The sequence below is a fragment of the Molothrus ater genome, chromosome 1 (assembly GCF_012460135.2).
Source record: "Molothrus ater isolate BHLD 08-10-18 breed brown headed cowbird chromosome 1, BPBGC_Mater_1.1, whole genome shotgun sequence".
Lineage (NCBI taxonomy): Eukaryota > Metazoa > Chordata > Aves > Passeriformes > Icteridae > Molothrus > Molothrus ater.
In genome coordinates, this window is record NC_050478.2 from 97,051,603 (window position 1) to 97,075,174 (window position 23,572).

Below are 23,572 nucleotides of genomic sequence, written 5' to 3' on the forward strand. Positions count from 1 at the left end.
ATCAAGTAGATGAAAGATTTCAGTGAATTATAGCACTGACTGAGTTTTCTTCCAAAAAGTCAGAAAGATCAAATGATGTTTGGAGCAGCCGAGATTGAGAGATTCCATTAGATGCTAGTTCTCCCTCCCTTCTTTCTAATAAGATGGAAGCTTTTTAGAAAATATGTGACAAATGACCACTCACAGCAGAAATAAATCACACACCACAGAGTACAGCATTATTAATAGTGCAATAATAGTAATAACTTACTGTGATAGCAAAGAAGTACCATTAAGAGGGACACAGCAGCTAATAGCATTTCCTCTACAGGGGCTAAGGGGCAAACCTTCCTTTGGTACCTTATAAATAAGTGGAAGATTAAAGGAGCCGGTGGGACCAAATAGCCTGATTTTGCCAGAATGCTACTGGGTAGGCACTGCCTGTAAAGCAAAATGTGCTCTCCATCTCCCCTATGTGACAATATTTTAATAGTTCTTTACTTAATTTAAATTAGAGTGAGAGGACATTTAGTTGCAATAAAAGACTTGAGGGGGGTATAAAATATGGTAATGCTAGGAGGGCTGTGACATGGTTTTCAATTATTAGCCTTGTTTTCTCCTTAGCAAAGTGCTGTGTGAAAAAAAAAACCCTTGAAATTTAGCACATGGATTTGTACTCAGGCACTACTTAAAAAATTAAAACAATTAATCATGAATGGTCAATTGGATAGTTCTTTCAGGTCTTAATATTTAGTTACATACATATTTCGGGAAGAAAACATTTATATTATTTTGCACATGTTATTGAAATACTTCTCTGTGTGTGTAAGTGTATTTGTCTTAGTACTAAAAGTTCAAAAAAGTAAATTGGATTTCACTAATGGTGAAGCTGTTGGGAAGTGGTGAAGAATATATATTATCAGAATTATTTACCATGTTTAGAGGTTTTAACGAAAACATCCTAATTATTCACCAGTGCAAGAAAATTGTCAGGTTTGCAAACTAATGTTGTCTCCATTTGTGTTTTTTTTTCAATATTATTGTCCTGGTTTTGATTATCAATAGCTTTTTACAGAAAAGCAGATTTTTTCTAATCAATAACATGATGAATGAAATTAATAATTAATAAATAGATGGGAGTATTATTTTCATGATTATTGATTGGTTTTAAAAGCAAAAAATGTAAAAAAACCTGCACCAATTTAAAGAAAATGTTAGTAACCTCCACAGTTATTGACACATTTCCATGCAGCCTTGGGTGCCATGAGATCACAAATACCGTAAGTATGTTGGGAAATGTGTGTAAATATATGTGACATACATATAAAGCTCTTGTTGTTAAGGACATTCAACTTACTAATGAAACTAGCATGCAGCTACTGAAAAAAAGAATCACCATGGAAATTTCTAAGCTAGAATTTCTGCTCTCACACAATTACTATGTCCGGAACACAGAAGTATTTCTAGAACTGCTGTCCATCTGTGACTGACAGTAATGGCCAAAAACACTCTACTGACCTCTTTTGGAAGCAAAGAAGTTACTGGGTACCCACATTTTCCAGAAATGCATCTTAATAAAGCAAAACAAAAAGATGCCAATAGGTATTTTTATAGAATAATAGAATATGCTGAGTTGTGAGGGATCCATCAGGATCATAGAGTCCATCTCCTGACCCTGCAAAGGACACACCATGTGCCTGAGAGCACTGTCCAAACTCTTCTTGAACTCTGTCAGCCTTGGTGCTGTGACCAGTCTCCTGGGGAGCCTGTTTCAGCACCCTCAAGGTGAAAATCCTTTTCTTGATATCTAACCTAATCCTCTCCTGACTCAGTTTCTTCCTGTTTCTTTGAGTCCTGTCACTGGTCATGAGAGTGAAGAGATCAGCACCTGTCCCTTCTCTTCCCACTGTGAGGATGTTGAAGACTGCAAGTTTCCTCAAGGCTGAACAGACCAAGTGGCCTCAGCTGCTACTTATAAGTGAGTTTATTATTTCTGAGAACAATGAATCAACACTGCCTGAAAGAACAGGGGGAATTTGGCAGATATTAGGCAAAACCTTCCAAAACCAGACTGCTAAAGCAGCTTTCTCAGTTCAACAGTAGTGAACAACTGTCAAGCTGTACTCAACATGATTTCATTGTAATGAAGACTCAAGCCTGAGAGAAGAATAAAACTTCCATTGCAATTGCTTTTGCATCTGATGTACAAGAGACAACTGTTCAACACTAAAATGCCTTTAGAATAAACCTACGTGCCATCAGAGGAACCAGAGTTCCTGACACAACATATAAAACCGTGCCCCTTTATGCTTCTGCAATGCTCCACGTGTGCATGTGCAAGCACGGGTTTGCACAGGTCCCTACATATTCATGAACAAGCCTCTTTTGTTGTGCAAATTCCAGCTCTTGCATTTTGATTACTTCCTTCTATGTTTGTACAGTACACAGCCCTAGCATAATGGATATTTCAAACCTCCTCCTCAACTGATGATCCTACATTCATAAGCTTTGGAGAAAAGAAGGATTTATTTGTGCTTAGCATTCTTGCTAGCTACATGGTTCTCCGTGCAAAACGTGGCCTTCTGGATTGCCCTTTGTGAAGCATTTAACACTCTTCCACTGTTGGTATAGATAATTAGGCATCAAGTTTCAGCATTTTTAATTAGCTCATGCAAATAGCCTTGCTGGGGGAGAGATGCAACAGTATTTCAGTGCTAAACCAGACATTTTATTGTAAATGGCATCTATATATTAAATGAAGAACATTGCAAAATCTATTAGTATTTTGTATTTAAAAGCTTTGAGTTTTGACATCAATTTCTTTTTTTTGACTAAATTGTTTTGGGTTTCAAGTCTGAGTTATTTTAGCCTTCCTGTATTTTCTGGTAAGAAGTTAAAGGTTATTATGCCTCTTGGAGATAAAAGGACCTGCTGCTGGGATATTTCAAATTATCCAGACCTGCCATATGAGATTAATTATTGCTGTTGCTGACTGTGTAATTCAAAGGTTAAAATGCAGAGTTGAAACATTAAGTGAATCCTAATGTGATTAAGAATGTATGAATTATTTTGTCTGCTTCTTCTGCATTCATACATTACACAGCAATAACCTTGTTAGCCATATTCAGCTTCAGGAATATTAATCCAACAATGCAAGCCTACAGGAGAGCATGGGTATGAAAAAGAGACTATTAGAATATGGTAAGTAAGTAAATCTTTTGGGCTCACACGTGGACATAGAACCTCCTGAAAGCTAAATGGTAGCTAGTCTCAAAATATTTTCAAACAAGCCCTAATTTGACTATGAGGTGACTGTTTTATGAAGGGAGAAAGCAAATTAGGCACTTCAACTGAAAGGTACAATTCATGTTATGCCAAGATCATAGGAGGAACTTAACATGCTGTCTGCTAATACTCTATCAAATACAACACCATTCTTATTGATTCCATTAAAAAGCTTTGCAGCATTTCAAATAAACAAATGATATTGGACAGCTGGTGATCAGCTGACAACTCACACTGATCCCTCTGTGATCTGTAAATATAACCCACTTCTACAGACACCTCAGAGATGTTGGCTTTCCTTCTCAGCTGCATATCAGCTGTGTTCACTGCACAAAATTTGGGTGATTGCTTTTCTAACTGCATGTCTTTCACTCAGTACAAATTCATAAGAAAACAGCTTGGGCAATGCTGAATTAATTAGCTAGTGATGTGCTCATTGCTATCAATTTAGTATTTATAACTTTATCCATTATTATACTACAGAATGTCATCTATGAAGCTTGGTGCTCTGTCCTAAGAGTCACTGACTTTTCAATCTATTTAACTATTTCTGTTAAAATTAAAAAAGGGAATTCTCTCAATATAGTTCTTTTTAAGATGTCAGTGTTTTTCTCATAAAAATTATCTTTCAGTGAAGTGAAGTGGATCAGGCATTCTTTGTCAGTTGGAGAAAATCTTTTGTAGGTTTGTATATCATAAGAAAATTTTCAAAAAAGGGTTTAGAAAAGCAGAATGCTTTAGAAGGTACAATGCAACCCTCTCTCCTCTCTGCTTCCCATAGTCAATTATATGATGAAGAATTTCATTGCTATGTGAGTTTTGGTGGAACTTGCTCTGACTTATCAATGCTAGAGCAGTCTGAGAGGAGCCTTGGCAGAGGGAAAATGCAATGAGCACTTTATAAATCACTTACAATGATCTATATTAGCTTCTGGTAGTAAAACAGTTCTTAGATTAGGTACCATGATCAAAACCAGAGTAAGGGTCCTGTAGATGAGTTAAATACTCAACTCCTTTTTAAGTAGGGTTTAAGTGAATCAAGTAGGGTTTAAGTGAATCAAATGACTAACACAGAACTTCTTCCAGGTCAGGAATTTGGCAAGAGGCAAACTGAGAGCTGGAATGGAAAAAAAGTAGGAATGGAACTACAATTACAACATATTACAGTATAACCTTGGCACTGCTAAGTAACAGGAACTAATGAAACCTTTTCAGTGCTAAGAAATGCCACTTTCCCTAAAATGAGAGCTGCGTCATTACTGAGGAAAAAGCCAGGGTAGGATACATAAAAGAGATTAATGTTTCTTTTTCAAGAAAGCTTTTTATTTTCAGATTTTAGAGATATATGCCACTTGTGGAAAGGATATGAGAAAGAAGTGAAGGGACCATGAGGAAACATAAAACCACAGAAAATTTATATCGCAGGTAATTTGGCTTTTTGAAAATATCACAAAGGTGGAAAAGAAGGAAAAGATCCTAGCAAACTTAACTATTTAAAGTGTGGGATGCTGAGAGCTCTGTGCTAACATTTATGTGGAATGATAAATTATCTACTGGAGCTGCACAAGTGCTCATACTGATGCTCAACCCAAAATGACTCACAAATTCTATCACAAGTTTATGATTTTTAATGATATTTAGAATGATTTAAAATATATGGTTTATTATTCTATCGTAAACCCAGGATAGATAAACTTAATCCACTATTTAGATAATCCACCAGCAATCAAGAATTGCAGGTTTGTCTTCAGGGAGGTACAGGCATGTACAGCAGTTTATGAAGTCCCATGACAGCTGTCTCACGAGGTACATGCATAAGGGGTCTCCTCCCACAAAAGCAAAAAAGAGCATGTTAACTGTGACTGAGCTTTAAGGGTTAATTGACTAATACATTTCATATTAACACCAAAAATCACCACAGAGGACTGACAGACAAATGAAACATTTCAGTCAGATGTAGTGCCTGAAGGAAACAGTGAACTTTCTGCTTCAGATAACCCTAGCATCTGTGTATGTACCACAGAGAAAATGAATGTATCAGTCTTGGGAAAAAAAATCTGAGAAATTCTCATGTCACCACTGTGTAATGCTTGAGCTTAATATTTTTCTTAACCAAAGAAACAGATTCCAGATCTTAGAAGTGATAGAGAAGACCATATTTCATTAAATTTTCTCTGATGAACAAAAAAACTAAATCAAAGGCAAATAAAGAAGGAATAGTTTAGTGTGGTTCAATGAGTCTCTTTGAATGCACAGCATGAATTACTTGGAAATACTTGAAATTGCTTAAATTTCAACATCTTGTCTACAAAGTAAAAGAAAATGTATTTCAGAAAAAGGAGTATGTAATAGATTTGAGGCTCCTTCTGCTCTCAAAAATCCAAGAAAAAAATCTTCTGCCTCAAAGTCTCTGCTGGAAAGTCACAAAATTTGACAAATTTTGGCTGGAGCTTCCACAGCCCATCCCCTCATTTTCTCACCATGTTTAACTTGACTTCAGCTTTTTCTTTTTTTAATATTTCTAGCCAGTTAATACACTTGACCAGACAGCTTCCATACATAGAAAATAATGTAAAAGACAAAATTACAGTAAAGTGAAAGAAAAAACATTTCAAAATGAACAAGGAGTCCATATGTGCTTAATTTTCTCTGTGTCTCAATTCTGAATTCTTGGGAGTATCCTCTTATGGTCCTAAAAAGATGTCTCAGACAGCTTGTTTTGCCAAAAGGAAAGATTGGACAACTGCCTTTTGTAGTTACCAGAGAGTGGAATTTAAACATTGTTTATGGCCTTTATTATGGTAAGGATTTTTTTTTTATGGTGATTGTTTGGCTTACAATATCAGCAAAAAGAATCCTGTAATTTGGACAAGAGACTGAAAAGGATGTCTTCACACCTGATCAGGACTATTAAATGTTTCACCTGTAGCTGTTTTACTACTTTTCTGGCATGTTTCTTAAATTGCATGTACTTAATGCAATCCCTTGCAAATTAAGAGCAACTTCATGTGGACAGTTAGGGAGGGCAGCTCTGTAAGGACACATCTCCCATTTCAGAGGCTTAACATCAGAGACAGTCAAAGACTAATTTAGCCCATGTACATGGAGCAGCACCACTAAAAGTTTGAAGAGAAGTAAGTGCACCTATGCAGATCAACTCCACAGTGCCTCCAAAGTATCCAATATCCAAAATAATGAGAATGAGGTGTCTGAACATATTACATACAACCATAAACTAAGGAAATCCTGTGAATCATTGATGATTAAACATTAAAACTCCTGTTGTGGTTTAATCCCAGCTGTCAACAAAGTATCACACAACCATTTTCTCACTCCCTCGCTGGGACGGGGGAGAGAAGCGGAAGGGTAAAAGTGAGGAAAGGCAGTGGAATAGGTAAAGTAAAAGCCTTGTGCACATGCAAAATGTCACAAGGAATTAATTCACCACTTCCCATGGGCAGACAGGTGTTCAACCATTCCCAGGAAAACTTCTCTCAACCACACATAACAATGACTTGGGAAGACAAACGCCTTCACTCCAAATGTCCCCCTATTCCTTCTCCCCCCCCTGCTTTATATGATCAGCATGATGCCATACAGTATAGGATTGTCCCTTGGGTCACTTGGGTCAGCTGTCCCAGCTGTGTCCCCTCCCAACTCCTTGTGCCACCCCCAGCCTGTTTGCTGGTGGGGTGGGGTGAGGAGCAGAAAAGTCTTTAACTCTGTGTAAGCTCTGCTCAACAACAACTGAAACATCCCCGGGTTACTAACCTGTGCTCAGCACAAATCCCAGACTCAGCCCCATAACAGCTCCTGTGAAGAAAATTAACCCTTCCAAAACCAGAACAACTCCCAGATCCAGAACAAGACTGGTTAGTTGGAAAGCCTTGATGCTTAAAACGTAAATGCTATGCTCTTACCTCATGTGCTCTGATCCATTTACTGTGTTAGATAAACAGCATGAATCCATACAAAGCTATTGTAGTGCCTAATGGAGTTGTGAACGACTGTTTTCTGATAGGTGAAGAGATTTCATGGGATTAGCCCTAATCAGGTACTTTAGGTAATGAGAATCTCTCCATCCAGCATTGAACAAAGCCACACAAAATGGTTCTTTCCCCATATCTCAGCAGGGTTTGGATAGACGAAAAGACAGATTAAGGAAATGTCTGAGCAAGGAATACTTACTTTCATTGCTTCAATAAATAATAAAAAAATCAGGACAAGTCTAACTTCATAGATAGTGCAAAGGCACATATTTACTCCAATTCAGCGCAAAACTATACAGAAAAATCTGGCAGATTAAAAGAATTCAAAAGAATCTGAATTCATTCCTCCCATATTTTAGACATTCTTCAAATTGTGTAGTCATTGCATTTCATTAGACAAGTGAGCAGTTCAGTTTTATACATCCATATTAACATTCCATTTAAATGAAAAGCAATATATTCATTAAAATATAAATTTGTCAAAAAGCTTAATTCTGATCAATTTATTTAACATAGTATCTCTTTGTGAATATGTCCATTTATGTTATTGAAGGGATTTATTTTCTCAAACAAAGTAATACCAAAACTCAGGATGTAAATTAAATATATAAAACTGAGCTTCTAATGTTCATGCAAACCTCATACACATATACTGGATATCTGCTAAAACATACTAAAACATAATAACCTATTCAAAAATATTTCCTTTAAAGCAATTGCCTACATTTAATATTTAGGCCTTAGGGAAAAATTAAAGCAACAACATTTTTACTGCATAACATTCTCATAAAACATGGATGAGTGCTTCACCTCTGATAAAACAACATGCATCAGGAATTTATTGTATTAAGGCACTAGCAGATCAGGGGACAAAGAAAATCATGTTCAGAAAGAGGAGAAAGATGATTTGCTGATTAAAAAAATAAAGTAAAAACCCAAGCAAATCAACAACAGATTTTAAAATGAGTGCTATTATTGCCCTATATAGCCTTCAGATGTTATTGAAGATACCAACTTTTCTCTAGCCCTTTTTTTTTTACCTCTATGCATTTTCAAATCAGATAGATAAAGTACTCCCAAGCAAGCAAAAAGGGAGGAATCAGATCAAAGACAATAAAGCATGACAGATAAAGGCAGAGCTATCTCATAATAATAAAGCACAGGAAAACAATCCACTTTTCATCAGGTCATGTGGTTCATGGACTGTAGGAGCAGATGATATTCAGATACTAGCATGGAATTATAATACTGTAGGAGGCTTGAAATGGAATTAAAATACTGTAGGAGGCTTGAAATGCTAATTCATGCTAAAATTGTGTATTTGAATAAGCCCCTCAGCTTAATCATTGAAATCAAGTTGAAACATGGGTCAACTTTTGCTATTTAAAAAAAAAAAATAAATAAAAAACTCCAGTGATGTCTTCATGTGAACTCATCACAGAAAACTAACAGAGAATCAAAATGGTCTAGTGACAGCATTCTGGATATACAAATTACTGGTAAAATGGTAGCTCCCAGCTATAGAAATGGCAGAGGAATTTTGGCCATTATCCCCTTAGACAGTAGGGTCCATGTGATCCATGGTTTTGTTTCTGATCACAAACTGTACTTTTGTGAATATTTGTTAATAGTATTGAATAAGTAAACATCAAAAAGCATATAAAGATTTTTTTTAACAAGACAGTGTGTCTAACTCAAGAGTGTAGAGATACCTGTAACTTCAGAGATTGTTTCAGAAAATTCAGGCTCCTCATAAAGGAGTATGATGACCCATAAAAAAACCCAAACCAAACCATAAAAAAATAGTCTAGAACCATAAAATACTAGTTGAAACACAACCAGAGGGAGAGTTAAATGCAGAATTATTTTTGTGCAGAAATGCAGAAAAGGCAGTGAACCTAATGGCAAGGTATGAAATGCATTAAAGAGAGACATAACAGAGCTCTAAGGAAATTTAAAACTGATCTGAAGATGGAAATGGCAATGAGGATTAAAACTGCAGGCAGGAAAAAGAGCTAGCCTTTTTATGGGTTCACAATGTTCTCTGTATTCCTGCTTGCAATTATACTCTAGGGTGGCAATCAGTCATCAGGAACATCCAAAAAGAGTAATATCCACTGTAATGGAAGTTATTCCATTCATACTTGTGTGATGAGCCTTTTCCATGATCCAGAATTAATTTCTTCTACATCAAAAGTACTCAAATCATACCACACTACTGTTTAAGCACAGTGAGACTCATAAAACTTAAGAATGACATTTCAATCACAGTTAAATAAAAGTCAGAGGGAGCTTAAGCTCATTTTTAATATGAGACATATTAACGTTTATTTCAAACACTGGCCTGGATATATTGAAAAGTAATATTCAGCAAAGGGAAGTCTATGGAGAGGCCATGTATTCTGTCTTGCTTTATAAGGAGAGGCATATTTAATTCATCAGACTGCTTATTAAAAAAAAAAAACAAAACACTGTTCATTTATTCTTTTTTTGCATCTCCTTAGCTCTTACCTTCCAGACTCAAATGTAAACCACGTTGAGTCACGTCCATATCTCCTCAAAGAGCTCAGAGGCCACATGACCAGCTTGACCTTGGCATTGTGGATGTCCCAGAGATAGATGTTTTCATGTGTGATCTGCATTGTACATTCCCCATAGATATCTAAATTTGGTGTAGGCATAAGGTATACATTGAATCGTTCTGGAAAAAAAACAAAACCACAAAGTAAGATACCACAGGTTAAAGTAAGATTTTATACTGGGAAAAAAAAAAAGAAATAAAGTTTTTAGTTCTGATGATCCAGAAATCAAAGCCAAATTTCTGGCTTTAACAGAAGTGAGGATCCACTGGTATTGAAGCTGTCCTGCTAGTGAATAAGAGAGGAATAAGAGGAATATAAGCTTTGGTTCGTTTCCCTTACAAATGATGCAGCAGTCTGAAACATCTTTCACAGATGATCTGCATAGTTCTCTTGGATATATGTTGCAGAACTTTACTGAAGTTCTTTTTTACCCTGACATTAAGGTCCATGACTTTTTACAAATCAAAACTCACAATGATGAGAACTCTGACAGAGACTCCTCTCTCAAAGAATAGAACTAAAGGTATCCTGGCAAAACATGTATGTGCAGCCATCACCTCTTGTAAAAGCTGTCCTTGAAATTGCAAATCCAAGTTTACTTGTTGAAGCTTGTAAATAATTACATTCCTTGCATTCAGTTTCTGTTTATTTGCCAAAGTAATTAATATTTTCAAAAATAATAACAATTTTAATCATCTGTTGCTTTCTTGAAACATCTGATTCAACATGATATATTATTATGGTCATGACATCAATCACTGTCAGCTGCACTTTGCTTGCAAAGTGCACTTATTGCAGTAGGAGGTCAAGGGCATTAATAATTTTCTGAAGTGCCTGAATTGCATGGGATTTAATAAGCAATGCAAAAAAAATAATCATAAAAAAAGGAAACAAAAAAAACCAGGAGAACCAAGGTGATGTAAAACACCATTAACTCATATGGAAGGAAGTAAATATTATTAGGAAGAGAAATTTAAATACAAATGCAATTTTCTTTGAAGAATAACTAATGTTTCTATGAGTTGCTTCTACAAAGAATGAAAAACTCAGTTAAATTTCTGGTTGTACAGTTGGAAGTGCCAGCCTTCATGCATTGCAATATTAGGGCTTAATAGCATCATATGGGAGAGAGTGCAGTACACTCACAACTTTCCTGTCACAGTTTTTTTTCATCTTTGAAATGAGTAAAAATGCAAAATGTCAATTCTACTGCCTGAAAGTGTTGACAAAAAAACCTAAGAACAATTCCAAGTATGAGCATGAGCAATGCTTATTCAATAACAATATTAGGAAAATGTTCTTTAGAGGGACAACTGATAGGAAAATTGCCTCCATTTACTTGATAAAGTAAAAAGGGTTAGAGGGTAAAAAGGGTGGATTAAATATTTTTAATCCATCATTGGAACTAAATTTTCTCACAGTGTCCTAAAATTAGGAAAGAATTTAAATTCAAGTGAGAGAAATTTACTGCAACACCCAAAATTAGCTTCCCATTCTGTTTGAAATTCAGTATGATAGGCATTATGTCTCTAATTTTTAAACATTTTATATATATATATATATGTTTTTGACAAAACAGTTAAAATATTGCACGTGAGTTGATATAAAATATGAGTGTGTGTGAGTTTGTGTGTGTGTGAATAAAGTGGCAAAAGTTTGAGGAATTAGAGAAAGCCAGGAACTGCTAGCTGAGCAATAAAAATTGCTGCATAGCTATAAGTAAACTTGTCATCCCTAATGTTGTTCTGTTTCAGTCAATTTAATTTTGTCCTATTAATGGCTCCCCAATTTATTCATGTAGTCACAACCTCTTCTCCCAGGCCCAAGTTCTCATTAGTCACACTAATGGGTTTTAGCCCTAAAAGTTTAATTTTATGACTAGGATCCCATGTGTGAAACCCCAGACATTTTGTGAAAGTCTTGTGACACACAGCAGAAGTAGATTAGCAGAGGCTGCTGAGATCCCTGAGGAGAATTCCCCCTAATGCTCAGAGGAGCGCATGGGGCAGGGGTGTAATGTAATGCCTACTAAACTAAATGGAAGGACTCACACTTGGGAGTAGTGGGTCAAAGAGCACATTGGGAAGGGAATGGTGGTGAACAAGATAACTTTCCCTTTGCACTGCAATTATATACATATATATGCATATGTATGTATATGTATGTATATGCACCCTTTCAGTATCCATATGTCATTGGGATCGTCACACAGAAATTCCTCACAGCTGTGCAGTGTATCATCATACTTTTATCATGTATTAGACTCCAGCTTTGCATTGCTGTGCTGTCAGTTATTGCCACTTCCCTCCTCCATTTGAAAGAAAGATGCAGTAACTGGCCTGTCAGCTCTTTCTCTCTTGCATGACACGAAATAACACAGTGTATCTATGGGGGATGGGGGTACTATATGAGAATGAAAATCTTTCTCTTTCCCCATCTTCACTGACAGAATGCCTCAGACAGCAGAGAAAATGAAAAGGTACAATTATTTTTTGAAGTTAACATTCAACTGCTGTGTGGAAGACACAAAATACTTCAACTTGCTTTAGATGTTACCAGGTTAGTCATGAAATGCTCAACTTCTGTAATGGGTTTGAGGATATTATTGCATGAAGGGCATTCAGGACATATGGTATCCTCAAACTGTCAGGAGACATTTGCTGACTTTGCATGGGAGGTCAGTGTCTAAGGTGAGATGTCAGGGATTAAAGGAAGTATGTCTGATTAAAGTGAACATCAGCTGCAGGGCAAAACGTGGCACCCTTGGAACTGAATCAAATTGGCAAGAAAAATGAGTGTACAAACATACGTGCTGTAGAAGATTGAGGGTGGGATAGTTTTGCTTTTGGAACAAAACCTATATGTTTGAATAGTGGGCAGCTGAGGACATGGAAAGCTGTAGATTAAATGGTTTTAATTAACATGCAGGGTCAAAATTTTCCAGTTCAGAAAATATTTGAGCAGGTATCTAGTTAATGGTAATACAGTCATTCCATCTTTAATGGCATGTTTTGCCCTTACACTCATCCAGGCAAAAACAAAAACTCATCATAGGTCAGATTTGGGGATTCCAGCTGAATTCTGACACCAAATCTTCTGAATGACATTGAATAAGTTATTTTGCTTCTCTTTGGTTCAGATACCATCTGCATATGAGTAGGATGAGATAATAACAGTCCATTGGCTAGTAAAACTAAGCAAATAGAAGTTAATAAGGGGCTCAAAAAGTAGGGAGATGGAAGAAACCAAACAAGATGCAATGTTGTTGGACAAGGTGAGACTGGGATTGAACAGGCACAATTCCTCAGCATTCAGGATTCTTATCCTCCTCCCTTCTCTAAACAGGTGAGAGCAAAGTTCAGGGAGTAGGGGAGCCAGGATGAGAAAAAAATGCTGCTATATTGCTACACTTATTATTTCACTCAATGTGACTGCTCTTTCCCATCTCCTTGAATAAGCAGAGCAATGCTTCATCACACACTTAGTGCATGTAAAGGTGTTTAGCATTTGGGCTTTGGCAAGAATAAGACATTTAATAATGCTTTCCAGGGCATAGGAGCACAAGAGTCTTTATGAAAATGAGCATATTGACTGAGACAGAGACTTGGCAGCAACTCCAAAATGCTCTTGGCCTTCCAGCTGTACTGGGGGAGCAAAGTGATGGGAGCCCAGTGATCCTGATGCTGCCATTTTATCACTGGATTCCTTGGTTAAATCATCCCAGCTGGAAAACCAACCAGATGACATTGCAATCTTGCAATCCAGATGCTTGGTTTCATTTCAGCTTTAATGATGGGTAAAAAAATTACATATAGAAGGTGACAGTCAGGTTAGTGGCACCTATATAAATAAGTAGAGGATTTGAAAGCAAATATTCAATTTATATGTGAAAGAAACTCCTCCACCTGTGAGACTTCTCCTGCTGACCAGCTGTGGCTAATTTTCAGGTGGAAAGAGAGCTTAAAGTCTGGAAGGGGCAGCATTTTGTGTTTATTCATATCTCAGGGCTATTAGAATGTTTCCCTTCTTCTGTATGCAGTGAGGAACCAGGATTTCAGAAGAAATTTTTTTGTCCTTTGCTTATAAATATTCTGCTTTGCATTCACTAAAAATGTAAGCATATCAATAAAAAAGTAGGTAAATACTTCAAATTGTTTCAGTGGTAAGTAGTAAGGTAGAGAAGAATCTGAAGTCTCACTGGATTAACATTAAAACTGTAAACACCTTGCTTTTCTGAATAAAACTGTCTGTGTTTCATCTATTTAAAAAAGCCCAAAAAACAAACCTATTGTATAAGAATGGATTAAGGATAACAGAAGATGAATAAAAAACCATGCAAAGTGCTTTTATGTATTAAATTACAGATATTCTACAGACCCTAGAAAATGCCCTAAAACAAGTCAGCTCTGTGAATGTAATTACAAAGTCTCTATGCTTTGGCTGCCGTTTGTAATCTCAATATGTAGCACAAAGAAATGCCTCATAATCCTCTTCTGAGGATTCAAGGACGTTGTTCACTATGAAAAGCTAAATTTTTACTAACAAGAATTAATGACTTTCTTGCAATTAAAATCCAGGAAGCAAGACTGCTGCTCCTGTGGAAGGTTTTTAAATAAAAAAGGAAGGTAAAACCAATGAAAGAACAAAAACCTTACAAAGGAAGTAATTTATTAATACTAATTAAATATTAGGCAGGGAGGAAAAGCAAAAATTCATTTATCTTTCAAAATTTTCCAGACTTTGAAAATAAAAATTATGTTTATCATGGAGTATTTTTTTTTTAATAAAGCCTCAAAACACATAATTAAAAAGCCTTTAATTGATATCACAGGATTGAATTAGGAGTAAATAAGATATAGCAGCAAAGGATGGATCAGGTCTTTTCTTCAGTTTAAAAATTTGCATTTTAACATTTGCCCATTTTCTTTAAGTTTTACATCAAGTTTACAAGTAAAGTTTAATAGAAAATGGTTTAGTACAAGAAAAGTTTAATAGAAAATTATTTAGTATGAGTATTCAACTATTTTAGCACTATTATTTAGTATTTAAAACAGATAGAAATAGAATCTTCACCAAACAGATGCACCTGCTCCTAAAAAGTGAATTGATTAATAGTCTACACATACTGCTTTTTTAACCAACATTATCTTGAATATTCTGATTTCTTTTTCACATTAAATGTAGTCTGTTATTGTATAGTGTCCATCAGATGACATCTTTCAAATTGCTTCATTTTATAAAGAATGAAAATAGTGACACATTGAACACACTATCCATTATGAGAATGGAGAAATTCTAGATATGACATCACCTGGAAAGATAAAAGTCAAAAAAGAACCCCAAAACTCCAAAATTTGTTTTTGTCATTATGTTTTGGGATGTATCGCAAATGCTTCCAAATGCATCGAGAGCTGGAAAGGAAGCTTCCAGTTCTTCCAAATGAAGTCAACACTCTACATTCACAACTTCTTCATCTAGCAGCAGCTTGAGAAACCTAAGGATTATGAAATGTGCATGCAAGAATCACAGCACATTGCTTACACTTGTCAACAGTGTAATCAGATCCAATTCAGTCCAGATTTTCTTTCATGGAGTTATAACTGTGTATTACTATTTGCATATAAAGCTTCACTGTCATTATATGAAATAAATTACCTGAATAGGATTCTGAAGTGAGGTCTCTACTGCTTTTGCTTTTATACTGTATTTTAATTCTTTAGCAAATAATCTAAAGGGAAATTCACAAGTGCTAGAGACCATGTTCAGTGTGAAAGAAACTAGCAGCAACAGAAACAAGGTTGCTGCTACAGGGCTGAGGTACACCAACAAATCACTTAGATTTGCAGGAGAGAGTAGGTAAAATGGTTGGAGAGCAACAGAAGCTTCATTTCACATCTCAATTTAATTGGAATTTGTGCATCATTCCAAGCTAAGCAGCCATTAGTTGTGAGCCTTAAATTTCAAAAGAAAACCACCTAATAGTCATTTTCTGCAGCAGAGTTTACGCAGCAAGACTTGTGGTAATACTTCTGGAAAGCAATAATGGAGCTGAAATCCAGTGAGAAGCTTCCTGTTACTGATGTGCTTTGCACAAAAGTAGCTTAGATGTCTTCTCTCACCTTCCTACAAGACACAGCAGCAGAGCCCTCTGCTATAGGCAGAGCAGCTCTACAGTTTGCCTCATTTTGCTGTCACCACTGCAGAACTGCTTGGTGCTGGAGGCTCAAACAACAGCTCAGCTATGCTGAAACAGATCCCACTGGCACCTACTGACCACTCCAGAGCTATAAAAGAATGCCTCTTTCAGGTTTAGATTTCTATTTCTTTAGATTCCTATTGTCATGGGACAGAACTGCCTTGTGATTGTACGGCCTTTGCACACCAAACAACAGTTTTGCCAGCCTTTGGAGCAAATTTTTTTTGCAAACCATGTTGTTGCATTCCTGCCACAGAGAATCAAGTGTCTTCCCTTCTCAAATCTAAAGCTCATCTCAGAAGGACCACAAGAGTGAGACTGGGGGGATAAACAGGCTCAGAAATAATAAAAAAAATGTATTAAAAAGATGAGAGAAACCATGCATATTTTATTTACCAAAGGTTTTCTGAAATTTAATTTTTTGTGTATAAAAATATAAGTAGCATGTAGCAATTTTAGTGGCCCAAGGGCATATACAATAACAATTATGAAAAATTATTTCAAATGTCTCAAACTGAAGGTAGTGGCTTTGGTGGTCACATACAGGAAAAGAAACTACAAATCTACACATCAGAAAGTTGGGGGTTTTTGTTTGAAAGAGAGCCAATTTATTTATCTGATATGTTTGGTGAGTATCCTTACTTACATCATTAAAATGTCCTTTAAGAACAAGATTGGGCAAGTAGTTGAATACATGAAGAACACTGCATTTTAAAAATATTATCTCTTGAAAAAGGTAAAGCAGTTCATGAAAAAACCCCCACCTTATTAGGTTAGTTTTTCTAGTCCAAAGAGGTATCTTTACCAAATTTTACACATTTCGGAAAATCTTTAGTGAAAAGTGACTATTTGAAAAAACCTCAATGGAATGGGATGCAATTAATGCTTAATACACCTGTTCTTTTGGGATTAATGCATTAGCACCTCTTATATCATAGAGATCTGAACAGTATGACACCATTCAATGTCTTTTAGCCTTTAAAAGTGCAAAAAAATTATCCAAAACTGAAAACCCATTAGCACTATAATATTTATTACAATCTGTGGTCGTGCTCAAACAATAAGAGACATCTTATTTCAGTGATCTGAAAGAAAGCCTTTGTATGGGTCAGGCAACAAACTTGCATAACTAGATGCTGAGGCTGTGAGACTCTGTTACATGTTTTACAGACTGTATTCTCACATCTCTGTTTCAAGTAAGCATTAATAAATGGACTAACTCGAGAGGAATTCTATGAAGTTGACACACTCGCAATATGTTTTGAAGAAATGACATTCAAAGATACTACACTGGTATTCAGTTTTTACAGAACACAAAAAAATAAAAAATATCCAGAGAGTGACACAGCTGCCATTTTCATAAAGAGCAAGATTTTAGATGCTTCATACACATAGCCACTGTCCATGAATTTTCAGTTGTAAAATTAACTTTGACCTTTTGGTTTCAGGTCAACAAAAGCTCAACAAGAGTATTTATAAGCAAAAACTCAGTATGTGCAAGAAAATAAACTGAAAATCTGAAATGATGCCACCCAAATCACCAAATGATTCCACCCTGGAACTAGTCACCTTCTCAATAACACTGTCATGTGGGGAATGACACTGCCAGGTTTGCAGGATAAGATAACAAGTGTAAACTGAAGGCATGGTTCCACTCAACTGAAGAAATCTGCTACAGGAATTTGAGTGCAACTGCAAATTCTTACAGCATAGATAAATGAACAAAATGTCAAATTTCATACCTATAGTAAGAATCTCTGCACTTTTTCCTCCTTCCAGTTGATTAAAAGACATCCACAACAGAATTTGTTTTGCCTCTGAACGAGACAACTTTGAATTTCAAACATGCTTATTAAAATGCAAAGTTGTGCATCAAGGGGATGAGGGAAGGATGAGGATAGGTATCAGAATTACTTGTTTGAGATATTGTAACTAATGATTTAGCAGAGCATGCTCGTCAAATATTGGATTATATGTATTCAGTCACTTGTTTTAAAAGAATACAGCTAATGATACCCTCCATGCATTATTATTCATGTGATTTGTACAACAAATACATGCTTTGCCTCTTTGTTTCCTTTCATTTATTTACTTAGAACAATAAAGATGCTAATTATGTTCATATATGCTGGTTGGTAACACTGCAATTAATTTCTAGACTAAGGCAATTGAATCAAGACTAGTTCATACAACAGAACTAATATATGCCTCCTGGAGGTCATGTGTGTCTAAACTGGATCTCTTTCAGGAGCATGATAAAATGTAATATTTTCCATCTATGTCCAAAAGCTGCTGGAGATGAATGACATGAATTCACTGCAGAAAGAGCTTGACAAATTTCAAACTACTTTCCTGTTCACATCCCAGGCTTTTTGACGAGCTTTATTTCCTTTCACATTTGTGAAAGACCTCCACCTGTTCACACAGTTCTCTCTTCAGTAGCATGCAGATGAGTTTTATACCTATAGCCTATGAACACATAGCAGATGGGTGCTTTGAGTGCTGTCTGATCATTATCACTTTCCTACAACATTAGTAGCTCTCCCTTTGTTAAGTAGTTTGAGACTACAAATTGAATTCTGTGTCTCATAGCAGGTAAACAACTTTATGAACATTTGAACTTCTTTTAAATCCCATTTCAACATGTCTGCTTTTTGAACAGAATTCCTTAAAGATTTCTGTATATTTCATGCTGTGTGCTATTAGGTTCAGAGAAATAATATAATAAATATAGTGCCGTACATTCTATAATTTAATTACGTAATTTTGTTTATAATGATAGTTGGCTTGATATTTTATGACCATTGAGGCTGTGTGTGTTATTACTTTGTTGAAAGCTATTGGATCTTACAGAAGCATCAAGACAGTAATAATCATTGAGAGCTGTAATTTAGGGAGGACTAAATGAGCACATTTTGTGTTGCCCTTGTGTTCATTAATAGGAATTAAATGACAGGGTAATCATAGATTTTCTTTTGTTATTGCCTATTCCATCCACCAGCATTCTTCCTGTGCATGTGTCTAATCCAAATAGCCTTTAGATGAAGACTTACAACTCAGGCTTAGTGCTGACTAACATCTGTCACTGCCCTTTTCACCCATATTTGACAGGATTTAGATGATCCTGACTTCAATATTCAAGACAGGTAGGAGTTTAAAGCAAATATGTGTTTTATAGTCCAAATTGCTGTTAGTATGTTCATCGCTGTCCTTAAAAGGCTGCCAAACAACAGCTGCTGCTTTATTCTTCTGAATAGAAGCCATCATTTCCAGAAACAGAAGGGTCATGGCCATCATTTCCCATGACAGGGAAATCTGAACACAATGAAGACACAAAGTCACTCTATATGTATTATTTGGCATGGAATTTAATAATCTTTATTTGTAAAAAAAAATAATATAAATAGGCTTGAGCTTCAAAAGCACATCCAAATGTTTATTTACTAATGATGTGCTTCCAGCTACTAGCAAAAGTCCTCCCAACAACAGGCACAAGCAAAGATGAAATGGGATATCACCTAAGAATGGATCTAGGAGTAAATAAAAAGTTACTTACCATTTTGTTCTCTCTGGACTCCAGCAGCAAGCAAATCTGGTTCCCCAAGACTTATATCATTGAGCCTGGCCCCTAGACATTCCATGCAGAGATGCTTGCACCACTCCTCTGCCTCTAATTCTGAGGAAACAGAAAGAAATCCATTCATGTTGATATTAAAAAAATAAAAGAAAAAAAAGACGCGAAGTTAAATCAATACTTTCTTACTGACAAGGTTTATCACAATATGTTTGTGTTGAAACATGAGTTATTAGCATAAAGTCCCACAATAATTTCTTTGCCTCAATTTATGAACTTTTGAAAAGGGTTACACCATTAGGACTGCATCTTCCATCCTCAAATTTGAGGATAGGAGGAGGAGCTAATAGAGAAGAGGAATAGTGAATTTTCAAGGCACTGTATTTATAGTGGGCCCTTTTGAAAGAAAAAAATGCAATTTAAAAAACTTCATATATAATAGCTGAAATATACTGCAAGTCTGAACTCTTAAAGGTAATTTCTTTTTCTAAAGGTGTTAGAGCATTTTTCTAAGAGCAAAGGAAAAATAGTTATAAAACGCTCCTCAAATGCCAAACTTCACTCTCTGCTGTAGTGAAAGACTATGCCTGCCAAGGTATTCTGAATAATTAATTTCTTCAGTTCTGTTCACCTTCTTTTGGTCTCAGGGCAACTTGGGCATTAGTTGAAACATTTATAAGAAGATTCAAAACCTCCCAGTCCTTTTTGAGTTGACTTTCCCATTGACGCAAGATGAGAGCTCTGTATCTGCCAGTCCACCAAAATGTGGATTCCACAAGGCATAATTCCCCCACACAACCCAACATCCTCCCATTCAACTTCAGCTTCATCCTATCCACTTCCCAAGTTTAACATCATGAAATCCCTGGCATTGGTCAAACACGCATCATCTCAAGTTGGAGCTAACACAGTGTGAAACTACAACCAAGAAAAATCATGCAACTACCCTGACTGTCTTTTATTTGCAGGAAAAACTTGACCTAATGGAAAGGTCTCCCAGAGAGCAGGCTCAGCACCATGCACTCACTGAGCATCCATGGTCACAGTCAGTGTCTATCTGATCATATTCAACAGAGAGGGATTCCAGTAATCTAGAAATGTTTGCATTAAACTGCCAGTTTTTCCAATCCTTTTACCAGGGACATTGGGAAAATAATTTTGTGACAATCTCTCCAATGTACTGCTGAAACTGGGAGAGAGAAAAGTACTGCATGCAAGCCCCAAAGCAGTTAGTGATGACGAATCTTTGGAATTAGTGAGATTTTTTTATCTGAGAAAAACTCCTCTAAGCCTAATTGGTACAGTCCCCAAATCCTTGCCTGGTTAGACATAGATTTCATACAAACATTTGCTGGACAAGAAAGGGCGACAGGCACACAGTTCCAGGTCTTCAAGAACCTTTGGATACCTTCTTTTCTTCAGCGTCTTGAATAATCCAGGAACAGATCCATATTGTTCCTGAGTTATTCTGGCTATCAGCTGACTAAGTTCCCAGTCAAACAGCTGAAATAACAGAGCCTATTTTGTAATTTTTGAGAACCAAATATGGTTGTTGTCATAAGATTTTGGGGGTGCTTCTTCAGAGTGTTGTGAGGAAAGTGGTGTCCCTTAACCCTTCCTGCTTTTTTGCAGTCTTTGTCTCAGGACACAGATTCCCAAAGTTGGTCTTCTCATAACATCCTCACGTTCTAGTGGTAAGAGCCAGAACATTATGTCAGTAACATATAGATGACATTTAGCTTCAGAGGTGAAAAGAAAATACTGAGGTGTTTTTTCAACACTGCTATGGATGTATCCTCCCTGATGGAAGTAAGGAGAGGGTAGGCTTATCTCTAGACAGCAGTAAATTTTTACCGTTTTTAAAAGAAGGAAGATGAGTTTATTCAAACACCTACTTCCAAAATTATTCTACTCATACATGAAGAAATTTCCTGTATATTTTCCCTTCCCCTCTTTTAGCATTTGCCATTTCCTTGGATACTTGTGAGGTCTTTTGAACTGAAGCCACACCTTATAAATCCCACTTTCCCATGGAGAGGGTTTCATGCCAGAGACACAGATGATAGAACTGGACCCCAAGCCACACTGCCCTATTCTGGCAGCATGTGGATGGGGCGAGGGAGCAGGGCACCAGCACATAGGTAAGAGAGTTGAGGTGCCATTGAGTTACCCAACATCTGCTCCCAGTTATAGATAAAGGCAGGGCAGTCAATGGGCGAAACTGGTAGCACAAAGGTGACAGTGCAAATCTCAGCAAGCGCTCCCATGGGTTTTTTTTGCTTCTTTTCTGCCTAAACTGTGTCACAGAACAATATATATGCTGACAGAATGCATAGCTCTATAAAAGCCTGCAATTTTTCCTGGAGTGTGGCCAGGATATAACATTTTATGTATTTTACAAAATCTGCATTTTATTACTTTTTTTCATTGTGCTTGCACCCAGAGTGAAAGGGCTTGTACTGTAAATGTAGAATGAGATGATGGTAAACAAACACTTATCTAACCTTTCTAATATTACAAATATCTGAGAAGAAAGTGAAACATACTGGTAATCCCATAAATCCAGTTTAAGATCAATATATATTCAAAAGAGGACTCCTGTAAAAGCTACACATTCAACTTATATGTATTCTCACACCAAATTTCCAGTAGATGTTTTTGGAAACAAACAAACAAATGAAGTGCTCTAGGAAGCTGTTTCTTCTATGTGTCCTTGTTTTGTCTCCACAATCTACTTACTAATCTCTTTTACAGGAACATCTAGGTCTTGAAAGTTTGGATGCAGAAACCTCCTTTCAGGGTGTTCAGCTGGCAGTTTATTTCAAGCTGCTGCCTTATTGCTGCCAGACACTGATGACTGGGCCCAGATTAGACCATTCTCCAACTGCCATGCAGAAGAAACTTATCTTGGTACGAGTGTTATAAGATCATGGCTATATTTTGCAAAGTGTAGGCTATAGCATGCATTGTACTGCTGTACAACTCAAAATTTCTGTCTTACAGAAATGATTGAACTTATGCTATGGGAAATACAGTTTCAATGCAGAACTGAAATATCTGCCCACAGAACTGTGAGGATTTGTGTCTGCTGTCAGAAGAATCATCGTTACCTACAAATGTGTCTGGAAGGTCAAGGGTGTGAAGGTAGTGTATGAGTTAGTCCTGCCTAATGCATTCTGATAGCTATTGCTTACTTGCAGGGAATTGCCTTCCACCTTTTCCTTGATGGACATGTTAAACTTTTTTTTTTAGGAGCAGGTGAGTTACTTTTCAAAACCAAACCCTTGATTGTCCTTTCACCATGTGCATCAATAAAGCCATTTGCCATTCTATTGTAAAATGTCTGTAGAATATCTTGTGTCTCTGGGTAACAAATTAAATATTATTTATGATACAAAAATTATTTATTATAATTTGCAGCAAATAAATGTGTCATGACAAAAATCTTTAAGAATGCCAGGTACCATGTCAGAAAACAGAGATATCTCAGTTACTTCTTTATTTTGATTACATGCATATACTGAAACAGATGAAATATTACAGTGGAACCAAGCAATAAAAAAGTGTCAGCAAAATTGTCCTCTTTAATGCATGTAGATTAGATTTATTGGTGGTAAATGCAGAGTTTTTAGTCGTAACTGGTACTTGTCACTGAAAAATTTATTTTCCTCTTAAGATAACTGAATTCCTGGACTGAATGATAAATTGTAAAGCATGCTTTCACAGCTATAAATAAAATCAAAATACCTGCATTTTTATCTTTACTGTTATTTAATTATAAAATTCTACAATACAAATCTCATGAGCTGAGATAAAATGCAAAGAGATGGGCGACCTTAAATAGGCACTGTTTACTGTACCAGAAACATTACTGGGAACAAATTTGTAAGCTTGCTACTCAACTTGCTATTGGCAATGTTTTCCTGCAGCTGATCTGAGTTTTAGGTCATGCCTGAGGCTATGTGTC

At 36.3% G+C, this 23,572-nt stretch overlaps 1 protein-coding gene across 1 annotated transcript in view; it reads right to left on the minus strand.

Moving 5' to 3' along the window:
- Positions 1-23,572, minus strand: part of DOK6 (docking protein 6) — a 240,952-nt gene that overhangs the window by 76,490 nt on the left and 140,890 nt on the right. Inside the window, exons 4-5 of the mRNA XM_036378992.1 lie at positions 19,588-19,707; positions 9,765-9,954 (exon numbers count right to left, since the gene is read on the minus strand). Coding sequence (XP_036234885.1) covers positions 9,765-9,954; positions 19,588-19,707 — 310 coding nt within the window. The remainder of the gene's footprint in view (positions 1-9,764; positions 9,955-19,587; positions 19,708-23,572) is intronic.